Here is a 27,122-nt window from a genome sequence, read left to right as displayed (position 1 = left end):
GTTATTTGAATGTCATAAAGTAAAAATATCCTCCCAAGTTCAAGCTAGAACAACAATTTAAGGTAATTTAAAAAATAGTTTTTTATTTCTTGAAGTTGTTCTTTTGGTCTATAGAAAGTGAATATTGAGATTTTTTTGGAAGCCCTTTCCACATAAAACAACAATCTCTCTCTTGATAATTCTAAGTTCATTACAAGTAGGCTAATTACTCAACACTAAAAGTTGTATTAGCTGATTAACAGTGAATGCTGGTGACACTTCCTGTTTAGACACTGCTGTTGACCCTACATAAACAAATTATGATAAATTCAACTTTTTCAAAGATTATTGATAACTCTTAAAATGAGTTCATAGTTACATTACTGACACACATAAACTCTGGCTTGGGATTCCCCCGTTTGTTCTGCTCAAAGTTAATACCCTGCACTTTTCGGAGGATTAACAATGTAAACTTCTAAAATCCATTACCAAGCTCATCATAAAACATCTAACCTTGGAGTAGAAAATGTGCAAAGCCTTGCTCTTGGAGTAAACCTATACAAAACATTTTTTTTATAAAAAGAAAAAGAAAGAACTAAAATATATTATGAAAAAAAAAAGAATCACAATAGCCTATTTGAAGGCTCTTCAACTACTTTCATTTAAGGACCAGATTGAGGAACATATGAAGTAATTATCAAATCTTAGCACTATAATTTGAAAACTAACATAAGCTCCAAATAGCCAACTGTCACTTTATAAAAATAATAAAATAAAAACAAAGAACAATGGTTCCTACTTCCCCCTTAAAGGTGGTGTAGGCAATGTTTTTCATTAACACTTTTTTTTTTTTTGGTTTTTGAGTTTCGTGATGAAACTCTCTTCACATCCTGATAGCAATCAATAATAGAAGTGGTCTAAATATTTTAAAAATGTACATAGTCTGTGGAAGTCTCAGGACCAAAAAAATGTTTGTCCAATCATTGCAATCAGCCCGAATCAAACCAAATGCAATCATAGGATGTTGTACCTGCCTGTCAACTTATTTATTTGCATACCTCCGCACACCTGCTCGCGCAGACATCACACGTCATCCACGCGTTCCATGAGGATATGCAGAGCTGTAGATAGACAGTCACAGAGCGCCGCAAACAAACAGCAGCCACTTTACAGTTCCTCCTGAAACACAACAACGAGCTTATGTTGCGTTCACACCATATCTTAACTGTAAATGCAAGATGGCAACACATGACATTTACCCAGAGCCGTTTAACGCTAAAAGTAATCTGCAGCAGTCATGTGGTAGAAGTCAGAGCTCTACAAGTTTATGTTCATTTTTATCATAATGTTGTGTGCTTTGAGACATGAGGTGCTGACTCTGTTCTGGCTGAGTGTGTTCATGTGTTTTTGGAGGAGGTGAGGCTTTAGAGATCATACTGATAGGACGGTGGGATCTAATGCTTTCAAAGCTAGCTTGCTTTCTGAAAACTCCCATTCAGTGTGAAATATAAAAGTAAAAAACAACTGGCTGGATTTTGCTAGTCACTTGACAAGCCCTGCAATATGTGTCAATTTTTTTTTTAACTACAGTTAACCAAATGGACCACTTTACATTTATTATTCATTTCTATACTTTAGTATTTTCATGGTTGATGTTAAAGCAGTCCATAAAACAAATACATCAATTTTTGACATTTTTACTAGGCATAGTTTGCAGAAGTGAGCTAAATAACTATCAAAAAGGGTATAAATTCCTTTTTTTTTTAAAGAAGTCTCTGATGCAAGACCATCATGGCATTACTGTGATACTCCAGCTGAGTTTTAACTTTAAGTAGATCTCAAATAAAACATAAAAAGCTGAAGTAAACGCTGAACTGAGATCTGACTGGATCACTAAAGAGGGGAAATGTAAATAAAAAGGTAAAAAAAAAAAATCAGAATTTGCTAGAAATTAACAATACAATGCAAGGGAAGAAAATAGCTATGATTCTGCAGTATTGTCACATTGGTGGTCTTTGTAAAAGGCATTCCAAGTCATTCAAGCTGTCCGTCACCTATAACACTAATGTCTTATTTAATCACTAAAGCAGCCTAACAAGATTGAAATTGAAAGCTCTTCAAAGCTACTATCAAAAACATGTTTTTTATGGAAATCCATCATTTTGAATGGTTCTACAATATGTAAAACTGCAAGAAATTATGTAGGCATGGGACAATGTTGGTTTAAAATGAATGTGCCAATACATTTAAGATAAATAAAGGCTTTTCACAGAGGAGTGAAAACATCAAGTATAAATTGCTATTTACATATTCGGTTTCACTAAGTCAAAACAAACATCTTACTGAATCAGAATAAAAATATCTAATGGACATGACCGTCTGTCTGACTGTCTCAATGGTAGCAAACATACCATAAATTGTGTGAATTTGCCAAATTCTTCTGTCATTGGTAGATACGATTATGCAGTGTCCATGTAGACTGAGTCGACTAACAATCAAAAGTCACCCCTTTTTGTGACATCATAAAATATTGAGTCAATTTTGAAAGCAAACTAAAGCATGCTTTAAGTTAATATAGACATGTTCAGCTGGGCAACTAGGCTTATATTTACAGTGAAGACTGGGTTATAGCGCATGTTCGGTTACAATGACCTTTCACTTGACACAATCTCATGTCCACCGATGGGTGTTGTCATGCACCACAGTTTATTCGTTTAATCACAAATATTATTTCTATTACACAAATTGTACATTAATGTAAACACTCTATAGATTAAAATACATATTTCCAGTCATTACACTAGATCAATAATCATATCTTACGTCCTGAGCTTTTAAAAGAAATTTAACAATTAACTGCAGATGTGTTGCAAGGGACACAGTATGTAGATTTGAGCTGTAATTTTCATATGCAGAAACCCTCATCTAAAAGCCCCTCTACGGTAACTGCTATGGCTGTTTCAAGCCCTGTCCATACAAAAGGACCTCAGTGATTCACATTTGTGATCTGTTTTTTTTTTCTCCATCTTAAAAACAACAAATATAGACAACTAAATTTTTAGAAGAAAAATAAACTTTGTTTCAGGCAATTCACCCCTCTTACTCAGTAAGTCAAACACATTTTACATTTAAATACACAAAAAATCGTATCATACCACTAGTCTTATGCAACGTCTTCCACATTAGAGGGGATGTACAAATTCGATTTACAATTAATTTTCGCTTCAAGTGCCAGCGCAAACAGAGCAAAGCAATGCATTGCCCATGCAAAAGGAATGATTTTAAACTGAGGGAGTTGTGGTTGTATGAAAGAGTGCATCTTTCATTTCTTAGAGATCAGGAGAGAGCATCGTAGAAAATCCTCGGATGTAAGGATTTTAGCCAGGTTGGACGATACGCATCTTGGGAGGTCTGCGGACTAAAAGATCTAATCTTGGACCGGTTGAATTCTGGAAGTGCAGGAGATATTTTAACAGTGTTTGCATGAAGTTTGTAAGAACATTAAATACAGTATGTTCTTCAGTCAGTTTGTTTATAGCTGAAAATTCTCTTAGAATATTACGTCGTTTCTAATGATGGAGACGCATCGTCAGTTCTGACTGCATTACCAAAAAACTTTTGTGATCAGCCTCACAGTTTTGCCACAGTAACATTCTCTGAAACCAGATAAAGAGCATTGATGCATACAAAATATGGAGAAGACAAGCCTGCTTCCATATAGACTTTTTTTTGAGATGTTAAGTGATATACCGTGACACCAGGCAAACATGGGATGGTAGTACTAGTATTCTTTTTTTTTAAATTACAGATTTCTGATGTTCTGGTGCATTGTGGCCACATACTTCAGTAGTATGCTTCTAAACACGTAGTCTTGCTTGGATTAGTTCCACTGTCTCGAATAACAATGAACTATTTGTTTGAATGTCCACTGGTTATCAAGGACAGTATCATAGCAGCCAATCCCATCCCATAAACTGTTGCCATGCATCCTGGTGTGAACATTCTTATAAGTGTGAAGTCTTCTGCTCTGATATTATATTACCATTTTTTTATGCCTAATTTGCATTGTAGATACATTATTGTTATTCATATACATGTATTGTTATACATTATTGTCCTGTATCATATGGTCTGTATTATAGTGACGTGTCTTGGTGAATGCTCTGCAAACAGCACAGTAGTTGGTAATACGGACTGCCAGGTGAAGCCACCATCTCAAAGACAGACTGGAAGGCCCTGCGGTCCAACTCCTCATCGATCTGGTGTCGGTAGAAATCCATAGCAACCAGACAAAAGAGGCTAATGTCCACTGTGTCAGACTTCCCCATGCGACTGATGACATGAGGGAGGCTAAAGGGGAAGGGAGAAGTTAAGGAAAACAAGGATGAAGAGGAAAAGAAAAGGAAAGCAAGGAACAGGAAGTGTGATGTTACTAGTACAAGGGGTGCACCAATGTGCATTTAAGGATACAGGGCAGAGATCCACTGGCTGGTCGAGGCACTGACAAAGAAACAGGACAGGCTCCACATTGCCATGGCGACAGGTGTTCTCTGTGTGAAGTTCGACAGCGAGAGTAGCACCCAATCACGGACCATGGAGGACTGCCCAGTTGCATGAAGTGTTTGAAATACCTGTTGCAAGAAATACATGCATTAAAGTGGAAATTAAGCAGTCAGTCAAGTTTACATTATTTAGTAAACTGATTTCGACTTTAAATGACTATATTAAAGTAAGGATAGCTCACAAAGAATGCTTTAACAGTTTTTGTCAATACGATGAACGTATACGAGTCCAAATCAACACTGGACCCCATTGATTTCATTGTATGTACAAAACATGTTTCAAAATATTTTTCTAAATATCATCTTTTATGTTCCACAGAAAATGGAAAGTCATACAGGTTTGGAACAACATGAGAATGAGTGAATTATGACAGAATTCTAAGACTAAAAGTGCAGACACATTTACCATTGCTCAGTCATTTTTTGCTGGCGAAATCAATTTATTTCAATAGGAATCTTGATGTAGGCAAACATTTTCCCCAAGCAGATTTTACAACGCGTTTGCCGTGTTGACCAACTGAAAGCTGCTTAGTTTGAAAGTAGCTCCTGTGTAAGCTGTGCATCATATATCACTATATTATTGACAATAGACAACTGACCTATTTTACCTGCACAATTTCACTCAAAAAAAGTGGCACTTGCCTTGTACACCACTGTAGCCATGAATTGTGGGTAAGGCTGCTGATTGGACAGGAACTCCCCGATGACTTTGTTCATGACGTCTTGCAGTGGGAAAAAGTCATCCAGGAACTGAGGAAGGATCCGGGCTACCACTCGTGCCTCACTCGGAAAGCCTTTACGAATCCTGCGGCAAGAATTTTCCACAGACAAATTAGTGGAAAAGAAAAAAAAATACTGTACCTTCAGGAAAAATGCCTTTTGCATTCAGTGTCTTCAAAAACAGACATATGTACCTGTCAAACAGAACAGATACACGCTCCATTGCGACAATGACTGACTCGCTGTCAGGAGCTGTTGGGTCAGCATCCGCAGGGCGCCCAGGACTTCCCTTCTCCTTCCCTGTAGTGTACATTTATGGCCACCAGTAAGAAGAACAGTTCCGTAAGGGATCCATTCAAGATAAAACTAGGTTTCTACATCTTGACTAAGCAATATCTCAGATTTCCACAAAATAAACATCATAAATGTTAATCTTCTTATATAGAATTTTCACTTAGTTTTACAAGAACAAAATTAAACCTCTTGCATAAGACACTTTCTTAAATTCATACTGAGGACTCTGCTTAGTTAGTAGGGTAAGCATTTATGGTGAGTCTGTTCTTAGGGGTTGGTGTTAGTAGGTGGGTCAGTATTAAAGATGAAGCTGAAATGTGTCCTGCCTTCCTCTCCAGCCACACCTGTGTACATGCAGGTGAGCATGAGACCCAGGGCAGCCATGGCACGGTGTGGGCTGGGCATGTTCACGCGATCAACGCTCAGCTTGACCAGTGTCTCCGCGTCCATGCGCGACAGCTGCTCGGACAGAAGCAACCGCTCCATGCCTCGCAGGACGCAGTGGTAGATGATGGATGGTGTGGCCTCCTCGCTAGCAGAAAGCATCATACAGCACAGCTGGAGATGTAAGGGAGGAACAATAGTTGAGAGACAAGGCTCAATGACATATAAGTGTGTCCATGATAACAAAAAAAAGGAAAAATCTTTGGTTACACTTTATTTTAAGGTGTCATTGTTACAGCGTAATTATATATTTAAGTACCGACCGAGTAATATTAAGCAACTACATGTACTTACTACAGGGATAGGGTAGGATTAGGATTTGGTTGAGGGTTAGTTGCATGTAATTATCCATAATTTACTCTTATTACTATGGTAAGTACATGTAACTTATGTAACAAGGGCACTGTAAAATAAAGTGTTACCAAATTTTTGTAGCTTGAAACATGTCAAGTTTTTATAAATGTACTCTTTGCATTCATGTTGTTTCTTAAATATCATTCAGTTCATAGTAAATTACACCACATGACATTTTACAACCTGAGCTTGCCTTGCCTTGTCAGAAAAAGGGCAAATTATGATGTCAGATTATGAAAATGTACGTTTTTTCTGCATGTTGTTCGAACTATGATTTAATGAAATAGTTTTGTTTTCTAAGAAATGATAATAAGAGTATGCCAAACATCTTAACGGGGGTCACACAGGATGAAAAGCACAGTGTCACGCCAAGTCAAACACAGTTTTCTATACATCAGAGGCGCCTCAGAGGCTATTTAAAATCCTGCTGTGCCACAGAACACCACCAACAGTCTTCCTTTAAATTACATTATATTTCTCACAAATAATTCTTAATGTACATAATACTTTCACCCGTGGCTGGAAGTTTGTGTATTGTAAATTTTTCAGCAAAACAGAAGTCCAGAATCAAGACTGATCAAAGAAAATGAAAACACCAATGATCTTTTTTTTTTTCAAATTGTGGCCTCTTCCCACCTGAATGATCCCAGCATTGAACTCAGGCCCTACATCCAGTGGGTAGTTCTCCATCATGTAGAATGCCACGGCGCACATCACCAACACATGCTGCTGGTTGTGTAGATTCACACAGCTGAGAGAGACACACAAACAGTGTTAGGCCTAAACATGCTCATCTATTTTCAGTGAGGCTATCTGATGCTAATTGTAGCTCTGGTCTTTAATGAGGGATCTCAGATCTCAGTAAGACACCATACATTACAGCTAATGAGAAGCTGATGACCATGCAGTGTGTGGGAGTGTGTTGTGATTGCCAGTGTGAACCTATTATTGAGTCTCCCAGCATGCCACAGAGACTTTGGCATTAGCTTTGACTGCATGAGGCATAACCTCTTAAGAGAGACTCAAACAGTGTGAATGCAGGACGCAAACCATTAACCTCTCATCCCATATTCTCTTAAATGAAACGGCAAACACTAAGAGTTAGTGTTACACTAATGATCGGACTGCCTTTGCCTACCGCTGGGAGAGGTGTGGTGGAGGGGTTAAAGGTCAAACTGGTAATAGGAAGGTTGCTGAGCTATGAGTCTTCATCATTGGGATTGAGCAGGGATTCAAATATCTGCTAAAATGACATTAATAAACTTTAAAAGATTTTGGTCTCTCTATTGAAAGGCCATTCCACCACATATTTGACACTTGAAAAAGTTCATAAAAACATTGTTAAAGAAATCCAAACGAATCGAACGTTTTAAGTCTTCTGAAGAGATAGCACATACATAGAGCATGTCAAACATGGTAAACAGAACTCAAACATCCTTGCTTGACGCACAAGAACCAATGAGGTTTGTCCTGGCATGTGAATTAAATGGTGTACTAGTAGAAGAATATAGTTATTTGTATTAGGACATTAAAGATACATTAATTATAATAGTGTAAATTATAATTTACATTGCACTGTTATAAGTATTCACCTCACCTTTTTTAATAATAAAGAAAATTAGTCTGGAATCGACTCTTTGAACCGACTAGTGGGCTATTTTAACTTGGACCAGTAAGAAACTATGTCGCAACCACTTGGAACACCTTAGACAAACATCTACTACACCCTAGCATTGTGGTAGCAACTTTTTCACAGTAATTTTTTCTTCAGAAAATGTAAAGATCTTCTTTTTCCTAACTACTGCCCATTTGGATGAAGTTTTAAAGGGGTAGTTCACCCAAAAATGAAAATTAGCCCATGATATACTCATATACTATCATATAGTATATGATATACTCATATACTATATACTATCATCCTAGGTGTATATGAAATTCATCTTTTAGCAAATGCAATCGGAGTTATATTTAAAAAAATGTCCTGGCTCTTCCAAGCTTTATAATGGCAGTGAATGGCTGTTTCTGTTTTGTCCATAAAAGTCCATCTATCCATCATAAAAGTGCTCCACACGGCTCCGGGGGGTTAATAAAGGCCTTCTGGAGCGAACCGGTGTGTTTGTGTAAGAAAAACTTTATGAAGTAAAATAACAAGCATCTGGCCAAACAAACATACGGATTACACTCAAGTGTAAAGCGCAACTTATGCGAGTAATGCGACGTACTGGTGATGTTTACGCTACGCCATGATGCACTACACTACTTCCGACGTCACAAGTTGCGCATTAGGCGCAAGTAGACTGCGTATGTTCGTTTGGCCGGAAGCTAGAATTTTACTTTGTAACGTGTTAAATATGAATATGAATATAAATATGAATATTGCTTCACTTCAGAAGGCCTTTATTAACCCCTCCGGAGCCCTGTGGAGCACTTTTATGATGGATAGATGACAGAAACTGCCATTCACTGCCATTATAAATCTCGGAAGAGCCAGGACATTTTTTTATGTAACTCCGATTGTATTTGTCTGAAAAAAGAATGTCATACACCAAGGATGACTTGAGGGTGAGTAAATCATGGGCAAATTTTCATATTTGGGTGAACTATTCCTTTAAGGTTAGTCAGACCATAAAGTGTGACAGGTTTAAGTTGTACTCACTGTGCTATAGCTCTAAGGTTAGAGAGCAGGTATTCACTGACAGTAGGGATAAGCTGCCGTGCTGTATCGTCCAGCAGATCGCACTCCAGCACGTATAGAACTCCATGAAGAGCCCCGATCCGACTGGGCAGATGAGTGCTGCGCAAGGTGCTCTCCAACAGACGGCACACAGGCTCTGCAATGGCTTTATCCTGACATAGATACATTAGTGCACACTGTTAAATAGCTGTAACTGCTTATTTATATAGCCAGTGCATCAGAAGTGCATATACACTAGTGATGCGCGGATTGCGGTTATATCTGAGGGGCGCTGCGGATAATCCGCGGATCAAGTAATAAAAATAAAATTCTGATTAATTTCGGGTGGGTCACGGGTGGATATGATAAATCATTATTAACAAAAATATTATTACATTCTTTAAAATATGAGCATGTCTCAAATGAAATTTTTTTTACGCCAGGCAGACAGGCAGTAATTTACACTCTCTTTAATATATACGTTGCGCAGGGTCCGCTTTTTTAAGCAGAAATGGAGCAGGTCCGAGAGTGAAGTAAAAAAAAGAAGAATTAAAAACAAAAGGAAGGAAAGAAAGTACCGTGTGGAAGCGTTTTAGCGAAGTGGTTAACGAGGATGAATCAAGTGCTAGGTATGTAATATGCAACGGCTGTGAAGTGTTTGTGTGTGCGCGTATGTGTGCGTTCGCCTGTTCGGAAAGTCGAAGTGACAGACACAGTGACATTCCGGTTTAAGGGAGTAAAGCCTGTTTATGCCATTAAGAAAATGAAATTGTCAAATACATTTTGTTTTAAAGAAATGTTCATTTAAAAGCAGCGCTCATTCATCAGTGTTTTATGTTACCATTAGAGATGCACGCATCAACTGTCGGCGAGGCCACTGTTGAAGGTGATGATCATCCATTTATCATCAGCTTAACAACACATAAAAATAATTGGAATTTGACCATCGGGTGCGGGTCAGGTGCGGATACTTAAATCAGAGACAATTATTGGTGCGGGTGGGTGGCGGGTGTATGATTTGTTTTTGGCTGCGGATTTGGGTGACGTTGGATCTCATCCAAGCATCTCTAATAAACACACTCACCATGCCTAGCACTGCGGCTGCTTTGCAGATAGCTGGAACAAGGTACTGGCAGAGGATCTCATCTTCAGGTGGATGGACTTTCTGCAGCTCAGTCAGGGTGGAGAACATCATATCAAACTGATTCCTCTCGGTAAACAGATCAGACACTGCCAGCAGCTTTAAGAGCCAGAAAGAGAACATAGATTGTCCTAAGATAAATTCGTAAAACACTTTTCAAACGCTTTTTTAATCAAAGCTTGTTTCCACCACAGATTAAAAAATATAAAAGGTAATTGCGACTTTATATCTCACAATTCTAACTTGGATAACTGGGGTCAATTGAGTCAAACGGATTGAGAACACCTGCACTATATAGAATAAAAAGGCTGATGGATCGCTATGAACGAACATCTAAGCATGCACTCACCGATCTGACAACCTCACTGATAAGCACAACAGGAGTCTTCCGGCTGCTGGGGCTTCCAGGGAGGATCCACTGGCTGTAGAGCTCCAGGAGGAACTGAGAGCAGGAGTGGATGTCGACCCCTGCACGGTGCTTCCTGGAAAGGGCAAGTAGAAAGACAATGCAGGGTGTGAAGTCTGGAGGATGCTGGTTTTAATGAGCGCTTTTTTTTTGCCAGTAACTCTGTAAGTCTGACCTGGAGTTGATTGGTGATAATGGTGGTGAGGAAGGTGCTGGAGCATCGGTCTCATCTTCCTCATCCTCACCCCACTCCTCCTCCCTCAGAGGGGTGATGTTATTACCCAACCACACTGAGTGAATCGACACCTGCGGAGTGTACATTGTAAGTAACATACAGATATAACCCTTAAAGGGTAATATTTACCCAAAAATGAAAATTCTGTGAAAGACTTTCTTCATTTAAAACCCAAATTAAGATATTTTTCAATATTCTCTTATCATTTTTGTTCATTCACTGAAAGTCCGCCAAACAAAACTTTGACACTTCTATAAGATTATAAAGACATGGTACAAGTAATCGAGCGATTTAATCTAAGTCTTCTGAAGAGACACTATCACGTTATATGATGAACAGATTTAATTTATGCTATTATCCACACATACACGGTCAAAAGTTTGGAATAATTAAAGAAGCCACATTATGAACTATCCTTTCAATAAATGCTGAATGATGAAGTGAAGTGTTTTAAAGTAGTCAGTTTACTAACTTGACCCAGTTTGTAGTCCATGTTACCCATCTCCCTCTCTGTGTTAATCTGCAGCAGGAGTTTCTCATGGCTGATGAGGGTGCCTGAATATGCAGATATACACGCACACGCAAAGGTAATGAATACAAAAAAATATATTTTGCATCTCAACAGGATCTTTAGCTTGACCACTTACCTGCCGTTGAAGATGATAAAGAGGGCACAGGGTCCCAGGCTTGGTAGGGGAAGTGTGTGGAAATGTTGTCTCTCTTTGACACCATGGCCTGAATCTCACGCTCAACCATACCTCTAATCACACTCAGCTTACGACCAAACCTGCAAAACACACAAACTTCTTATCGAATTCTAAACCTAGAAGAACAACTACGATATAATGAATGTGTACATACCTGGTGTCCAGAGCTTTAAGGATTTTGTTGCGGGGTTGCTGTTCAAGGCAGCTAATGGCTGGATTTCCTGCTGTGGGGAGAGTCATGGCACTCAGCACTAGAGAGGTGATGGCCTGAACCGCCAGGACATTTATCTGAGTCCTCTCCAGATCCTCCTGTGCCACAAACAGACACGTCTTATCTGTCACACACAGTCTCCAAAACCTGGAAGAGTGCTTCCAGTCTTTTTGGCAAAAATTTAATGATTTACCTCTTGCTGGGTTTCCTCCTCTTGGTCCATCGTGATTGGCTGAGTGACCAGCACCCCCAAAAGAGTGGCCCACGTCTCCTCAAACTGTGTCCGACTACTCCAGCCTGCAAGGAGACCACAAGAGCAAATCAAGCGGTTCAATAATAATGAACTATACAAAAGGCTGGACTATACATGAGGCTTGATACATGTCAACACACAGTGATAGATCATAAAGCATTTTCATCTATATTTCGTTAAATAACTGAAGGAAACACCTTGCCAACTAATTTCATATTAATTATTATAAGAATTTGAAATATTAAAATGCATAAAGAGTTTCATAAATCTATCTATCTATCTATAAATATACATATACAAACACACGTCAAATGTGTTTGTATATAATAATAAATGCTGCTCTTTTTTTTTAACTTTTTATTCATCAAAGAATCCTGAAAAAAGTATGACATGTTAGAAAAAATATTAAGCAGCACAAATGTTTCCAACATTGACAATAAATCTGCATATATTAGAATGATTTATGAAGGATCATGTGACACTGTAGACTGGAGTATCGGCCGATGAAAATTCAGCTTTATACTTTAAATTATATTTTAAAATATATTCAGATTTTCATATTAAAATTGTTTTTTGAAATTATAATAATAATATTTCACAATATTACGGTTTTGTTTCTGTATTTTTGATCAAATAAAATGCAGGCTTGATGAGCATAAGATACTTTTTTTTTTTTTTACATTAAAAATAGTAATGTTTCCAAACTTTTGACCGGTAATGTATACATTTGATTTTTCCTCTGCATTTGCTTCCCAAATCCTGTAAGGTAACTCAAAATCCCATTTCATGACTACTTTTAAATAGACAAACAACTCTGAAATGAGTCTCTCATGTCATACCCAGAGTGTTAATGCGGTAGAGAAACTCTCTGAAGACATCTTTCTCCTGCAGGAACTCCACAGGGATCTCTGGCAATGCTGTGCCAAAATCTCCACTCAGCCTGGGGGACCAGCCCAGCTTCCAGACCTGTTCATTCAAAGACATGAATATTTTCATACAGTTTTAAACACACTTGCACACAATCTATAAATACACGCTCAATCACTCTCTCACCAGTGGTGGGATTCGGGTGTAGCTGTTCACAAGGGGAAGCCTGGCCAGGCTGATGATGACGTTCTGTAGGGTGGGCGTAAGGAATGCTGGGATGTTCTTGTTTCTATGGTGACCCAGAGCCAACACACTCTGTAGACCTTCAACCAGCTCAGCCATGATCTCACAACACCGCCATTCACGCTGGTCTGAAAATTACAGAATCATTAACGCTTGTTGTTGTGGTCATCATTGATCAATGTAACGTGTGCATTAACTCACTGTCTGCAGAGTCCAACTGGTCTTCTGACTGTTCTGTGTTTGATGTTTTCCGCTCCGGCCTCAGAAGTTGGTCACCAGGACCAACAGAGACTGCGTGACACACACATAATCATAATTACAAAATGAATATCAATTTCAATTGCATTTTTATTAGGTTTAAGTTAGAGCTGCACGATTATGGGTAAATTGAGATTCGCCATTTTTTTTGCTTCAAATAGACATCACGATTTTCCCACGATTCTGAACGGACAACTAAACAAAATAACATGCAATTTAGGTTCAGACAAAATCTCAATTGCTGCAGTCTACTTAAAATGTTTAATTAATTATCAACAAAAAAAAAATGACTGGATGAATCAGCCTTTTAGAACAAATCTCTTGAAAGAATGATTCAATGACAAATAATTGTTTTAACACTTGTCGCCATCTACTGTCGTCTAGGGTCAAGTCACTTTCCAAAGATGATTTGCTCTCTTTTGATCACTTCCGTAGACATCAGTGTGTATATTCCAAATATAATTTTTTTCTCAGTACTTCTGTGATAATTTTAATATTTACAACACAGAAATAACGAAACTGTGTGCTTGAAAAGACTTTTTATGAAAGACTGTTTTATTTCAAACCTATACATGATAACTGCATTCTCTAGGTCAGCGGCAAAGGAGATTTTAATGTTCTGCTGTGATTTTGTCAAAGGTTTAATAGTAATTTGTTTTACCAATTGGCAATCTTTTATTTAGAAGGCAAGACTCATTGCGCATTGCACTTTCTCCCATTCATAAGTAATATGAATGCACCATCTTTGTATATCGTAGTCTTTGGCTGCGTTCCCTAGAGCTTTGTAACACAAACCTGCATGGATGAGGAGCTGTATACATTGGATGATTGAGCAGGTGTGTGTGAGGTAGGAGTGAGAGGCAAAGTGTGTCCACACCACTGGCTGCTGGAGAGCCAGACACAGACACGACAGACTCATCTGCATGTCCACACTCAGAGGCAGCTGATCCTGCAGCAAACGCCAAACCACCACCTACAGAGACAGAAAGAGAAACCATATTACCATTTTATCATCTTTCAATCAATGTCAATATATCACAAAGGTCGATATATCAGCTGATATTTTTTACTTATCAGCCAATACGTTTTTTGGGGGGGTCAATAAATGTCAAAATTTTATTTTGACAGTGCATGGACTTTTATTTTGACAGCATTGAGAACAGCATTGCCTGAGTGCAGTCACCCCGGAGCTCCCATGGACCCCCATGTACGCATTTCTGGGGTTCTCAGAAGCGAAAGTCATCATACTTGGGAAAACTTCTATTAGTGGTGAAGGGAAACGACAGTAAATATAATTTTTATGTTCCCATTTGCTCCAATAACAAAAGGAAAACAATATACAATAGACTTTCTATGACTCTACAAAAGAGGGAAAAATTGGCGATAGATTTATAATGTTGGTCAGAACAGGAGAACGATGACAAATTTTATCGTCACCCCCTCAGCCATTATATTAGAAACACTCATTTAAAGATGTAATTTAATGCCAAGGTAATATAACAAAAAGTGTATAGTGCAATAAATGTACATTAAATTAAATATAATAAAAACGTTGCTAGATTTACTGACTCTGTCTATTCTTAGTGTACACAAACTTACCAGATAACTGAGTGCACCCTGTTAGTGGACAGTGTTTTTAATTTCTTTATTTGTAAGAAAAATTATAATAATTCTAATATACGATTATATAAGAAGATATCCATGTATATATTTGTTTATTGTCATTTATGAATTCCATTCATTTTCAAATTATTTATTTCAAGTTTAGTAAATATAACTTACATAGCAGCGCCGAGTGTTATTTACTATCTTTAAATTAAGTATTGTGATACCACATAGGCCTGAATCAACTTTGTATTGGCAATGGGCCATTCCGCTCTCCAAAATATTGGTATCTGCCATCAAATGATCCATATCGGTCATCTACTAGAATGTTCCCTATAAAATTATTTTATTTGGGAAGGCTTCATCATTCTTACCTCTATAGCGAGGGTGCTGAAGGTGGTAATAAGTGTCTCTCTGTCTTTGGGAATGTGTAGTGAGGACGGCAATTTGGACAGAGACAGCAGGTACTGACTCAACACGCCACACAGACTCAACACTGTCTGATAAAACCCAGGCTCACCTGCAACACACACATAAACACAGGCAATGACTGTGTGTTCATTACAACTTCACCATAATTTACAGCATTGGCCACAAAGGATAATTCCCATGTACTTACACCTACGAAAGTTTAGACACACCTACTCATTATTTATTATTACTATTTTCACCATGTTGGAATAATAACAATAACGCCATCAAAACCATGAGATAACACAAATAGAGGAATGGGAATTTTGCAGTAACCATAGCAATGCTAAACAAAATAGCCCTTATCTTGATTACAGTACTGTAGACATTTGTATGTTGATCAGCACCACCTAACGTACAGGAGGGGATGTGCTTGTCATTTAGCTGAGGGTTTCCCAAACAGGGGTTTATGAGGGAAATGCTGGGGGTTTGTTAGTTGATGAACAGCTAATATTTGATTAATGTGAATGTAAATACATGTAAATCCCTGGTGAATGTTGCTGATCTCCGGACACTGGATAGTTAATTCATGGCACAATGTTTCTTCCTGGTTTCCACGTCAGTGCTGTTTGATCCGTTAATAACGGAGAAATGTGAATGTTTCTCACTAGATCTCGCAGGAGTCGCAGCGATGTTATTACTTCTGTTGCAAATTCAAATGCTTCCTTTACTGGATCTCTTATTAGCGCTGTGTAGTAACAGTGTCGCTTGATCAAGATCGTCTCGCGCTGCTTTGGTCCAAACTGATAAACGGTCCGTCAACCACACAATAACGAGCAGTTTCCTTCCGCTTGCATTACGTTTGCAATTTGATATTGGGCAATGGGGGCTCCGGCGGATTATGAGCGCGCTTACCACGCGCAACGCGCCTACATTTGAAATAACGAAATTTTGGTCGGCAGGAATAATGGCCTACACCCCCCTTAAAAAAACACTCCGGTTCAACACGATTCACGTAAATGAACCAATTGACCAAGAAAACGGCGATTGTCGCCGAAAAGCGACAAGTTTGCAGGTGTGAATAAAATCAGAAATAGCGATATAGCTTAGTGCAATAATCAAATCAAAGGCTGTGATTTAAATAAGTATTCTGTTGTGCTACATGTTTCAGAGTGAAGCGCGGCACTGTGTTCATTTACACGCAAGCACCTCGTGATTTTATGTTTTCTGTGAGTTGTAATGGTATTGCATTAGCTTAACTTTATTTACACATTTGTATAATTTTCAACACTTTTGTGTTACTAAAATATTAATTTGCAAGAAATATTTTTTAAAAAAAGTTTAGGAACCCCTGATTCAGCCAAACTAATTTATTCTGATTTTGACTCACCGTATACTTGATAAAGCTTCTGCAAGTAGTCCGCGGACGTCTTAGCGGAGGGAAGGAGGGGCTGATGAGGCGAGGGGAGGAGCTCTAAGACACCAGCCAATCTCTCAAAGGCCACCTCTTGAGCAGTGTCAAATAAAACCACCCCATGATCCTTACATACACTCTGTACCCCAACACTCAGACATGATGCCAGCAGACACAGGTTGAAGTCCTGCAAATACAATAATACAACATCAGTGTTTGTTTGAGTAAAAAAAAAAAAAAAAGAGAGAGATATGCATATTTTTGGTCTTTACCTTGCAGGTCATGATTGTGTTTAGGTCAGATTGGGGAAGTTTTGTCAGCAGCTCAGTAGTTTCATACAGAGCTCCTTCACCCCTCAAACAACACTGAGATTTTACCAGAGCAACATACCACTCCTGCAATACACACACACAATAGCAACAATGTTATGTTTTAGCTAAGATGTTTTCAGCTTACAACCACCATTGTAAGTCATACCTTATTGGGGTCCACATTTTCAGGGGGAGGGGGTGGGTCCCCATCCAGTGGGTGTGTGGAAATGGGGGCGACAGGGCTTGTGGTATCTTCAGCAACTGTGGCTCTGAACCTGTCCAGCAGGGAGAAGAACCGCTGATGCCTGACATAAGAGAGAGACAATCATTTTAAAAATCAGGATTAGGAGATTTTCACAAACAGGGACAAAACAAACAGATTAGAAGTAGATTGATGATACAGGAAACTGCAAGCTGCCTTACCTTTGCGCAAGGCCACTGGTTTGCAGGTACTGCTGAATCCTGTCCAGCTCCTCTAGTGGTAGCTGAGCGATACTATTCTACAGTAGAAGGAGCAAACATAATTCTCAATAATCATTTAGTGCAGTGGTTCTCAATCAGGGGTGGTTTCATCATTTCAAACGCAAGATGGTTTAAATTGATAGTTTACTCATTCTGTCATCATTTACTCAATCTCAAGTTGTTCCAAACCGGTATGAATTTCTTTCTTCTGCTGAACACAAAATCCTTCCACACATCCTTCAAAATATCTTCTTTCGTGTTCAGCAGAAGAAAGAAATTCATACCGGTTTGAATTTCTTTCTTCTGCTGAACACAAAAGAAGATATTTTGAAGGATGTCGGTAACCAAATATTGACTTCCATAGCATTTTTTTCCATATAGTGGAAGTCAATGGGGCCCATCAACTGTCTGATTACCCATATTTTTCAAAATATCATCTTTTGTGTTTAGCAGAACAAAGAAAAGCATACAGGTTTGGAACAACATAAAGGTGAGAGTAAATGATGACAATTGTTTTTGGTGAACCAACCCTTTAAACCATTGTAATCACAATTGACAAGAAAAGTCACGTAAATTCATTGGTAATAATGAGTTATTGGATCTTCTGGAATTCTGGAATTACATTTTTGATTACATAATTTTAAAATCACATAATTATACATAGTTATTTTAATTATTCAAAATTTTATTTAAGTAATGAATTTATATTATTATAAATTTAATTAATAATATTCATACAAGTAATTAAATAATTAAACTAAATTAAATTGCTTCTAGTTTCTGTAAATAGAAAAGTCTGAAAATAAGCAGCTTTGTCATTACAGCATTAGTACCAGAAATATCTTTGGGGGCGTTCGAATATGACAATGTTTGACAATGAGGGGCCTCAGAGTAAGAAAGGTTAAGAAACGTTAATTTAGTGGTATTTGATCAAGTTAGACAAAATAATATATCTTGATTCTAACTGAAAGATTACTGAGAAGAAACTGGATCATAAAAACAATAATTAAGGAGCCAAATGACTTGTTGCCATAGTACAAAATCGCTCAATATAGATGGTTGTTCAGTCGTCAATTCTCTGAATCTATTACAGTGGTAGACGGTCCATTGGGAGATGCATCCAACTCTTTCATTTAATTCGATTTAGTTTTTGTGCTTTAGTTGCATTGATTTTAGGTTTATTTATTAACAGTTTATTGCAACGAATGGCACAGACAGTGAAATAAGCTGGTAGCGAGTCATTATTGTGTGTTTTACCTGCAGGGTCTCGGCAAGCAGCATCTCCACACGTCTGCAGGCGAGTGTGTCCACCATGCGAGCCAGCACACGGAACGGCGTGTTGAGGAGTTTGTCTACGTATAGCATGAGCAGAGCCCCAGACTGACTTAGATGAATGCCCTCCAGACACTGCAGGGTCTTCTTCAGCATCACCGGCTGCACATTTACACATTTAATACATAAGTGACTGAAAAGATAAGCACAGCATGAAATTAAAAAGATGCGGTGAGTGTGCATGTACATACAGTAGAAAGGTTGTCGCAGCGTGATTGTATGGCCTGTATGAAGAGTCCGCTGGCTGCCGAATTTCGGTGCACAGCACTGATGAGATCCTGCACTGGAGGCTCATGGGAAAGACTGATCAGATCGCTCACATGATTCACCGTCAGCCACGTCAGATGCTCAGAGTCATGCAGGTTCTGACACTGAGAGGATAAAATTCAAAGATGACAATTTTTGTGTTATGAATATAAATATATTCTGAATTGTATGGTTGGCAAACAGATGTACTGTATGATATATGGTACCACATAGTTGTTGTTGTTTTTTATTATTATCAGTATCAGCCGATATTGGATATATATATTGGTCGGTACAATCACTAAAGTTCATCTTTAAAATAAATAATAATTTATAAATACTTAAATATAAATGTAATACTATATATAGAAATTCTCAAAATTATAATTTTTTTAAATTAGAAAAAGTTAGTGTTTAATTTCACTTCTACCTTTTCAAATGAATGAGTGTTGTTTTTTGTTTTTGTTTTTAAGTTTGTTGTCAGTAAATAACTTTAAATGTTTTTTTAAAAAAAAGTTTCTTATGCTCACCAAAAAAAAAGTACAGTAATACTGTGAAGTAAAAGTATATATATATATATTTTTTTTATGTCATTTATTGCTGTGAGTAATGCCTGCTGAAAATTCAACAATGTTATCAGTTTCAAATGATCCTTCAGAAATCCTTCTAATATGCTAATATATATATATATTTATTATTATAAATGTTGAAAACTGTTTTGATTAGTATTATGTAAAAACCGTGATTGTTTTTTTTCAGGATTCTTTAATCAACAGAAGTTTTAAAAAAGCTTTTATTTGAAATAGAAATCTTTCTGTAACAGTATAAATGCCTTTATTGTCACTTTGGTACAATTCAATGTGTCCTTGCAGAGAAAAGTATGTTAAAAACAGTGGTGTGGGTTCTTGGGGGTGCTACCAAGGTGGCTTCAGAGGTAACAGATATGTTCGAAAATAAACTTTGGAAGTGTGCAATTTAGTGCTAATTAAAATTTTGTTTTATTAACAGTTAATTAACCGGTTCATCAGTATTAGTGGCCCGGCAAGGCTAGGGGATGGAGTGGTTATGGTAAGTAAAATAAAACTCCTCAGGAGATTATTTTTTTTAAAAAGCTTGAGAAATCTCACCACATAGTCACAGAAGAGGATAAGGGCTCCTCGTCGGACAATTTCTCTGTTACACACAGCAAGCTTCCCCTCTGGCCTCTCCTCCTCTCCAGATGAGTGCGGGCTCAGCAGCTTAGTGCTGGATAGACTGTTCCTCCTAATGGAGTGATGAAAACATGATTTGCAATCTTTGCCTCTTACACCGTGTCCTAACCACACGATGTGATAACAGGTATTTTTTCTGTGTTAATTAGAGTTGTTCTCCTAAACCAGATACATATCGAGCAACAGGGGATTCTATTCTAAAAATGGTATCAATTAATGCGACTTTATGGCTGGAACAACAACATACAAAGTATGACTGTTAATCTCAGGTACTAATTATGTGATTTATTACATTTAACATGAGTAATGTGACTTTTATAGCCATACGGAAAGCGACAATGAATAACTCACCTCAGATATTAAAAATGAATTAAAGGAAACAAGAACTTCCAAACTGTGAATGGTGAATAAACAAGTGTATTTATCACAAAGACTGTTTCAGTCACACAATATGTATTTTTAATGTTTTAATGATGTACTATGTATTAATTTGATTATGCACATATCCATTTTGCACTTGCAGAGAGAGCCCGTCCATATGCTCTTCTGATTGGCCGTTTTTTTTTCTGTTGGTTTTTTTTTCTGATTTTGTCAGGTCTTGTAGTAGTCGCATCTGGTGTGTACAGACAAATCGCTTGTCGCTGGAATCTTATTGCAGTTACAAAGCGTATATACCCAGCATACAAATATAATAACTTGCAATCAGTGAAAGGCCATTATTTGCCATTATAAACAGCATTTGACTTCCTAAAACTACCAAGAATTTTGCTTAGGCTGGTCGTAACTATAAGAACAATTAAACCGGCTTTCCTAACTTACACTGCTGGTATGTAGTCTTACTTGGGAGTCTGATGCACCTCGGACCACCAGGTGTAGTTGGTGTAGTTGATGATGAGAAGGACCTGACACCAGAGCAGGACCAGAGATGGGTGCGTGGTGATGAGCTGGAGCACCAGGCCGTTCAGACCCTCCAGGGTATAAAAATGACCCCCTTCCCCTCCCTCGGCCTTCAGCAGCCTGCTGCCCGCTGCAGTGATCCGCCGGAACATTCCTGGTAGGTTTACGGGAAATAATGGGATCATTCAAACCAAGCCCTTTACCGAGATCATGAAGTATGCTAAGCTGGTAAAGGGTCCTGTTTATGAGTTTGGACATATGAGATGACATATGAGTGCATACCTGATTTGAAAATGTGGATCAAACACATGAGCAGTGTGCCCAGCTGCTGACAGTAGAACGTGTGCTGCTGCTCGCTCATGTCAACTTTCACCTGCTTCGTGGCGATATCATCCAGCAACACCCCCACCAACTGCAATAAGAACCTGACAAATAAAAAGAGATTCATAATTGTGTTCATTAATTATTAATATTGTTGCTGTGTTTGTCTTGTTGTTTGTCTACTGTTTTCTGTGTAATATTGTAATACATAGAAAATGTTCTAGCTATATTCAACTAATCTTCACTAGAAAAGTGATCAACTAAAGACACAAGTGGAAATATGACTATACAACAACAATTATTACTATTATTTAATATATTATTGTTCAAGGTTATTATTGTCAATTCTACTATATGTACAGGACATACAGAGGATTGAAATTTCGTTTACCTCAGACCCAAGGTTTACATTAAAAAGTGCAAACAGTATGCAAAAAGAAAGAGAGAGTAATGCTGTGATAAGAGATACTGTAATATCCTTTAGATTATAAAAATGATAAATTAATGAAGAAACTGCCCTGCATCTTATTTGCTGAATGAAATCCAAAATGTATGGGTGGTGATTCCAAAAATAGTGTCTGTTTTGCTCAAGCACGTCATACTTTCTCAAAATAAAAGTCTTGTACTATCCCATAATCACCAGAAAACACATGAGTGAAAACCTAATCCTGATTTCAAGGTTAGAATTATGGCCAGTGACAGAAGAAAATGCAAACATTACCCATCTGATACATTTGTTTGTGTTTTTACTACATCCAAACACAGATACAGATTTTGTTAATAAGGTTTATATATTTATAAACTTGTGATTATTTAAAGTTCTTTGGCATTTAATTAATAATTGAAAATATTTTTCACTCCTTTGCACATTGTAAGTTAAATGATAAATTTTGAATATTGATATTTTCAAACTCAGCATCATCAAAATAGGTAATATTAGGCTGTTTTGCAAATCTGCAGATTTTTTTTTGGCACCAAGCCATGTAACGTTTTCACAACAATGCATTTCACATTTTGCACTTGGGAGTTGTTAATTTTGCACCCTAGCTGAGGTGTTAAGGGTTTCTCGCGCAGCCGCTGTCGGAAACTAACCATGCATGAAATAAATGTTTTTAAAATGTATTCAAAAACCTAGCAATTTTTCTCTGATTTACGTTTCAGGAAATACATTTGATTTTTTTATAAAATTAATATTTCATTATTTAGCAGTGCCGTAGTATGCATTTGTTTTGCCACAATCACAGACTGACTTTAAAGGACAGCGACCAACAATTACCTAGCAAATGTTTCCTCAGGAGGAAAACGCGGCGGCTCTTCATTGGAGTCTTCTATGGTAGCAGGTGGAGCTTCAGGAGGGGAGCAGTCATCGTCACACAATCGACGGATGGTGGGACAGGAGAGGAGGTATGGGGACAGTGAAAGCTCCTGAATACGAGACAGAATGATGTCCTCTGTGGACTGCGAGATTAGAACACGCAGGATCGCGAGAATCCCAGACACCCACAACTGCCCCGTACCCACTGATGCCTACAGAAAATAACAGGGACACAAGTGAGCCTCTTTACAGGGTTAATATGCAGTCAGAATTGCCATTGTTCAGAAAATATTTGTCACTTCAATAAGAATCCGCACAATTGAGAATTTGGAATGAGGGTGAAAATTTCCTTAGGCAAGTTTGTCACAAGAATTCGCTGGGTTTACAAATAAAAAGCTGCTTGGTTTGAAAGTGACTTCTATGTGAGATGAGCTTCATACATCACTACACTATTGACAATAGACACTTTTGCCCACAAAGTTTACATTTACTTGCTTTTTGACCGCCACTCTACATCCTATTCAACTGATAATAATATCTATAACATCAGGGAAGTAATATGTGACTGATTCTCACTAGGGTAGATGGTGTGATGAACATGCTCTTCAGTAGCATGTCTACAGGCCGTAGAGAGGAGGGGGCCACTGTCTCAAACAGTGTGTTTAACACGCCCAATGCCTCATGGGAGTCCAGGTGCATCTGTCAAGCACACAGAAGCAAATATGTAAAGTACATTTACTTAAAAACTGTTCATTAGCCTGAATTCAGAATCGGAGATGAATCTGGTGCTTTAAAACATAATGCTATCAAGACACTAAGTCAAAACAGAGCCGCACTTGCTGTTTTCCGATCATTGGCAGGATGATGTCAGCGATCTGTCGTGAAAGCCTCTTCCATTTATCTTCATTCTCTTTATGGCACTGCTGTAGGATCAGAATAAACATCTCCAGCACCTAAAAACACAAACATGAATTATTTTACACATAAATCCATTAATGTAAAGAGTAAGTTTTTCCAAAACTAACACACACACACCAAAACAGTGTGTTACCTGATGGTGTTGTACGAGGCGTAGCAGCATGGACACCACAACTTCCTTTTGAGTTTCCAGCTCTTTTCCTGCATCTGCTTTATTGGAGCCTCTCAGCACAAAGAGGTCGTGCACTATGGGCTGCAGTGCAGGGATTGCTGAGAAATGAAGAGGAGGATCACTTTTTCAATTGATTAGATCGAAGCTTATTCTACATTCCTATTATTCAAATCAGTTAAATGATTATTAGGCTGCATAAATTAGGTCAGCCGGAACCGGGAACACTTCCTATAACATCTGATGTACTCGCTACATCATAAAAAGAATGGCATATACGCTAATTTTAGTATTTCTGTTCATTTCGAGGTTAACTGTAGTCAGCGGGACCCGGGCCGTATCCAGATCAGATGGTGGACTTGCGCCTAGAAACGACCACAACGCATCCCTGAAGTGACAGCAGAGCTTGCGTCAACTAGACTCTCCCCTGTGAAGGCCTCATCGACACAACAGCCATCGGCACTGATCCTCAACAAACTAGTCCTCATACCCGCGTGGTGACTCCGATCTTCAACAAGATGAACTGCACAATATAATGTTCCGATCCAATATGACTTCTGACCTGTAATGCTGCCTGAATCATAATCATACACTGTTCGTTCGTTAGCCAGAGGAGAACTGGCCCCCCGACTGAGCCTGGGTTCTCCCAAGATTTTCTTCTTCACTCTGTCACCTGATGTAGTTTTGGTTCCTTGCCACTGTAGCCTTTTTCGCCTTTCTTCGCCTTTGTCGCCATTGGCTTTTGGCTTCCTTAGTTGGTGACATTTCATTTTATATTTAACAATATTATTACAAAATTATTTCCTGTTATCTCTGTAAAGCTGCTTTGAAACAATCTGTATTGTAAAAAGCAATACATAAATAAAGGTGACTTGACTTTTTGCGGTCTAATAGAATAGGTTTTCATGCATGAATGTTCAAAAAACACATTTTTCACATGTTCTACATTGTTGCAACACTTCTATTCCTTCCTCTCTTCCTTACTCACTCTCTCCCAGTCTGTCTGTAACGCTCTGTTTAGTTCCTGTAACTATAAAGCACACCCTTTCGAAAAAGCGCAATGCACTCTGATCGGTTGACTGGATAAGTGTTGTGATTGGTCAATTGCTTAGAGCATGTTTCGGAAATGTCACGCCCCTTACCATAACAGAGTTAGAAGCGCGGTGGAAACAACAACAACGTCTCTAGACATGGCGACAGCACACCACTAACACAAATCAACCAGGCATCATCCCCAATTTTGCATATGCTTTGGATCGGAAATTATTTGAATGAGGAATAATGTGACGTGTACATTATCAGAAGAAAACTTAAGAAATCAAAGTGTTTCAGGGAGTTCAGAAACCGTAATTAATAATATAAAAAATAACTCCCATTGGAGTGGACTTTGTGCTTTGTAACTTTGCAGACCTCTTTCATGCTAGAACAGTAAAATGACACACTAAAGAAAGTTGAAAATGTAAAAAAAAAAAATAATAGGACTGTCTGTTCAGTATTAGAAAATATGGAAATATGGTTTTGAAAAATTGTCTAAAATGGGCTTTCGGTTTACAGTTGTTACATATTCTGCTTGAGGATGTGAATATATAAATGTGTGTTGTGATTCCTAGGGCTGTGAAACGATTAATCGCGATTAACCGCATCCAAAATAAATGTTTGCGTTTACATAATATACGTGTGTGTACTGTGTATAATTATTTTGTATCTATAAATACACACACATGCATGTATATATTTAAGAATTTTTTTTATTCATATATAAAATATTTATATTTATATAAAACAAATTATATATATATACACATACACATTATATAAATTCTTAAATATATACAGGTATGTGTGTGTATTTATATATACAAAATAATTATACAGTACACACATATATTATGCAAACACAAACTTTTGTTTTGGATGCGATTAATCGCGATAAATCGTTTCACAGCCCTACTACACACCATGTGTTACTGCCTTCCTGCCACTGGCCATGATGCCGTCACACAGCTGAATGATCTTTGGGATGCTGATGATCTGTTTGGAGTGGTAGCGCTCATAGGACAACAGAACCAGGAAGAAGAAAATGTTGGGCACAATCTCTTCAGAGTCCCTACATGGAAAAAAAAATCCCTTTGGTTTAGTATAAACTAATAAATATTAGCAAATCTGAGCATGTGCAATTGAATGTACACTACTTTTCAAAAGTTTGGGGTAAGTAAGATTTGTTTAGTTTTTTTTTGTTTGTTTTTTTCAGGAATCTTTGATGAATAGAAACTTCAAGTATATAACGTTTCTGAAAACACATTAAGCAGCACATGTGTTTTCAACATTGATACTAATAATAAATGTTACTTGAGAAAATCAGCATATTAGAATGATTTTTGAAGGATCATGCGACACTGAAAACTGGAGTAATTATTGCTAAAAAATTCAGCTTTGCCATCACAGCAATAAGTTACATTTTAAAATATATTAAAATAGAAAACAGTTATTTTCAATTGTAATAACATTTCACTATATCATTCATGTTTTTAGTGTATTTTTGATGCAGCCTTTGTGCGTATAAGAGACTTCTTTCAAAAGCATTAAAAATCTTATCAACCCCAAACTTTTGTATGTTTATGTTTGGTATGACACTATCACGAGGTCTTACTTGAACTGCCCCACTTCAATATACTCAAACTGCTTCAGAACGAAACCAATGAACACCTGAAACAAACACAGGGTAGTAAAAAATTAGCACTGTGCAAGTATAATATAAAAATAAAATAATACAAAGATTTGATTTGATTCTCAATTAGTGGAGAGAAATGGAACATTGTATGTTGACCCAGTAGGAGTTTGATCCACAGTTCAAAATGACTCGCCTGGTCTGAATCAAGCAAACAGTAGTTGACCCGGAGCTGCACAAGTTGGGACAGTAGGTCCAGCACCTGTCTTTGCAGGCCCACTGAGGTGCTGGTGGTGTACTGCTTCAGAGCTTTAATAACCAGTGGCTCAAACAAACGGATGTGATTATGAATGGCATTCTGAAACACACACAATGAGTCAACTATTAGCCACTTTTACTGTAGTGAAGGGTCAAGATATCAGTGTGGTAATTGTAAAAAAGCTTAAATAAAAATAAAAAAAATATATATATATATAAAAAAGTAGTCATATAGA

The 27,122-nt window shown here is 37.7% G+C and overlaps 1 protein-coding gene across 10 annotated transcripts in view; it reads right to left on the bottom strand.

The window, feature by feature from the left end:
- Positions 1 to 2,649: 2,649 nt before the first annotated feature.
- The window catches only part of htt (huntingtin), a 46,122-nt gene continuing 21,649 nt past the window's right edge, over positions 2,650 to 27,122 (bottom strand). For 5 of the 10 annotated variants that reach the window (XM_077246539.1, XM_077246540.1, XM_077246541.1 and 2 more), the window contains 35 exons: positions 26,825 to 26,986; positions 26,611 to 26,666; positions 25,919 to 26,067; positions 23,925 to 24,061; positions 23,710 to 23,826; positions 23,450 to 23,572; positions 22,835 to 23,085; positions 21,520 to 21,662; positions 21,181 to 21,391; positions 20,257 to 20,392; positions 19,075 to 19,254; positions 18,809 to 18,985; positions 17,513 to 17,589; positions 17,256 to 17,394; positions 17,051 to 17,173; positions 16,755 to 16,965; positions 15,328 to 15,473; positions 14,144 to 14,321; positions 13,292 to 13,381; positions 13,034 to 13,218; positions 12,820 to 12,946; positions 11,921 to 12,024; positions 11,671 to 11,825; positions 11,457 to 11,596; positions 11,282 to 11,364; positions 10,750 to 10,880; positions 10,518 to 10,650; positions 10,112 to 10,267; positions 9,010 to 9,200; positions 6,990 to 7,104; positions 5,882 to 6,113; positions 5,456 to 5,561; positions 5,184 to 5,346; positions 4,450 to 4,610; positions 2,650 to 4,329 (listed from right to left, as the gene is read on the bottom strand). In XM_077246539.1, the coding sequence (XP_077102654.1) occupies positions 4,116 to 4,329; positions 4,450 to 4,610; positions 5,184 to 5,346; positions 5,456 to 5,561; positions 5,882 to 6,113; positions 6,990 to 7,104; positions 9,010 to 9,200; positions 10,112 to 10,267; positions 10,518 to 10,650; positions 10,750 to 10,880; positions 11,282 to 11,364; positions 11,457 to 11,596; positions 11,671 to 11,825; positions 11,921 to 12,024; positions 12,820 to 12,946; positions 13,034 to 13,218; positions 13,292 to 13,381; positions 14,144 to 14,321; positions 15,328 to 15,473; positions 16,755 to 16,965; positions 17,051 to 17,173; positions 17,256 to 17,394; positions 17,513 to 17,589; positions 18,809 to 18,985; positions 19,075 to 19,254; positions 20,257 to 20,392; positions 21,181 to 21,391; positions 21,520 to 21,662; positions 22,835 to 23,085; positions 23,450 to 23,572; positions 23,710 to 23,826; positions 23,925 to 24,061; positions 25,919 to 26,067; positions 26,611 to 26,666; positions 26,825 to 26,986 (5,202 nt within the window). In that variant the 3' untranslated portion in view covers positions 2,650 to 4,115. The remainder of the gene's footprint in view (positions 4,330 to 4,449; positions 4,611 to 5,183; positions 5,347 to 5,455; positions 5,562 to 5,881; positions 6,114 to 6,989; positions 7,105 to 9,009; positions 9,201 to 10,111; positions 10,268 to 10,517; positions 10,651 to 10,749; positions 10,881 to 11,281; positions 11,365 to 11,456; positions 11,597 to 11,670; positions 11,826 to 11,920; positions 12,025 to 12,819; positions 12,947 to 13,033; positions 13,219 to 13,291; positions 13,382 to 14,143; positions 14,322 to 15,327; positions 15,474 to 16,754; positions 16,966 to 17,050; positions 17,174 to 17,255; positions 17,395 to 17,512; positions 17,590 to 18,808; positions 18,986 to 19,074; positions 19,255 to 20,256; positions 20,393 to 21,180; positions 21,392 to 21,519; positions 21,663 to 22,834; positions 23,086 to 23,449; positions 23,573 to 23,709; positions 23,827 to 23,924; positions 24,062 to 25,918; positions 26,068 to 26,610; positions 26,667 to 26,824; positions 26,987 to 27,122) is intronic. The other 5 variants (XM_077246547.1, XM_077246544.1, XM_077246542.1 and 2 more) reach the window with 4 other exon arrangements.

This window comes from Siphateles boraxobius, unplaced genomic scaffold (assembly GCF_051911475.1).
Source record: "Siphateles boraxobius isolate OS27281-9 unplaced genomic scaffold, OSU_SipBor_1 29, whole genome shotgun sequence".
NCBI lineage: Eukaryota > Metazoa > Chordata > Actinopteri > Cypriniformes > Leuciscidae > Siphateles > Siphateles boraxobius.
The sequence above is the reverse complement of the archived record's forward strand: the minus strand, read 5'-3'. Positions and strand labels throughout refer to the sequence as shown.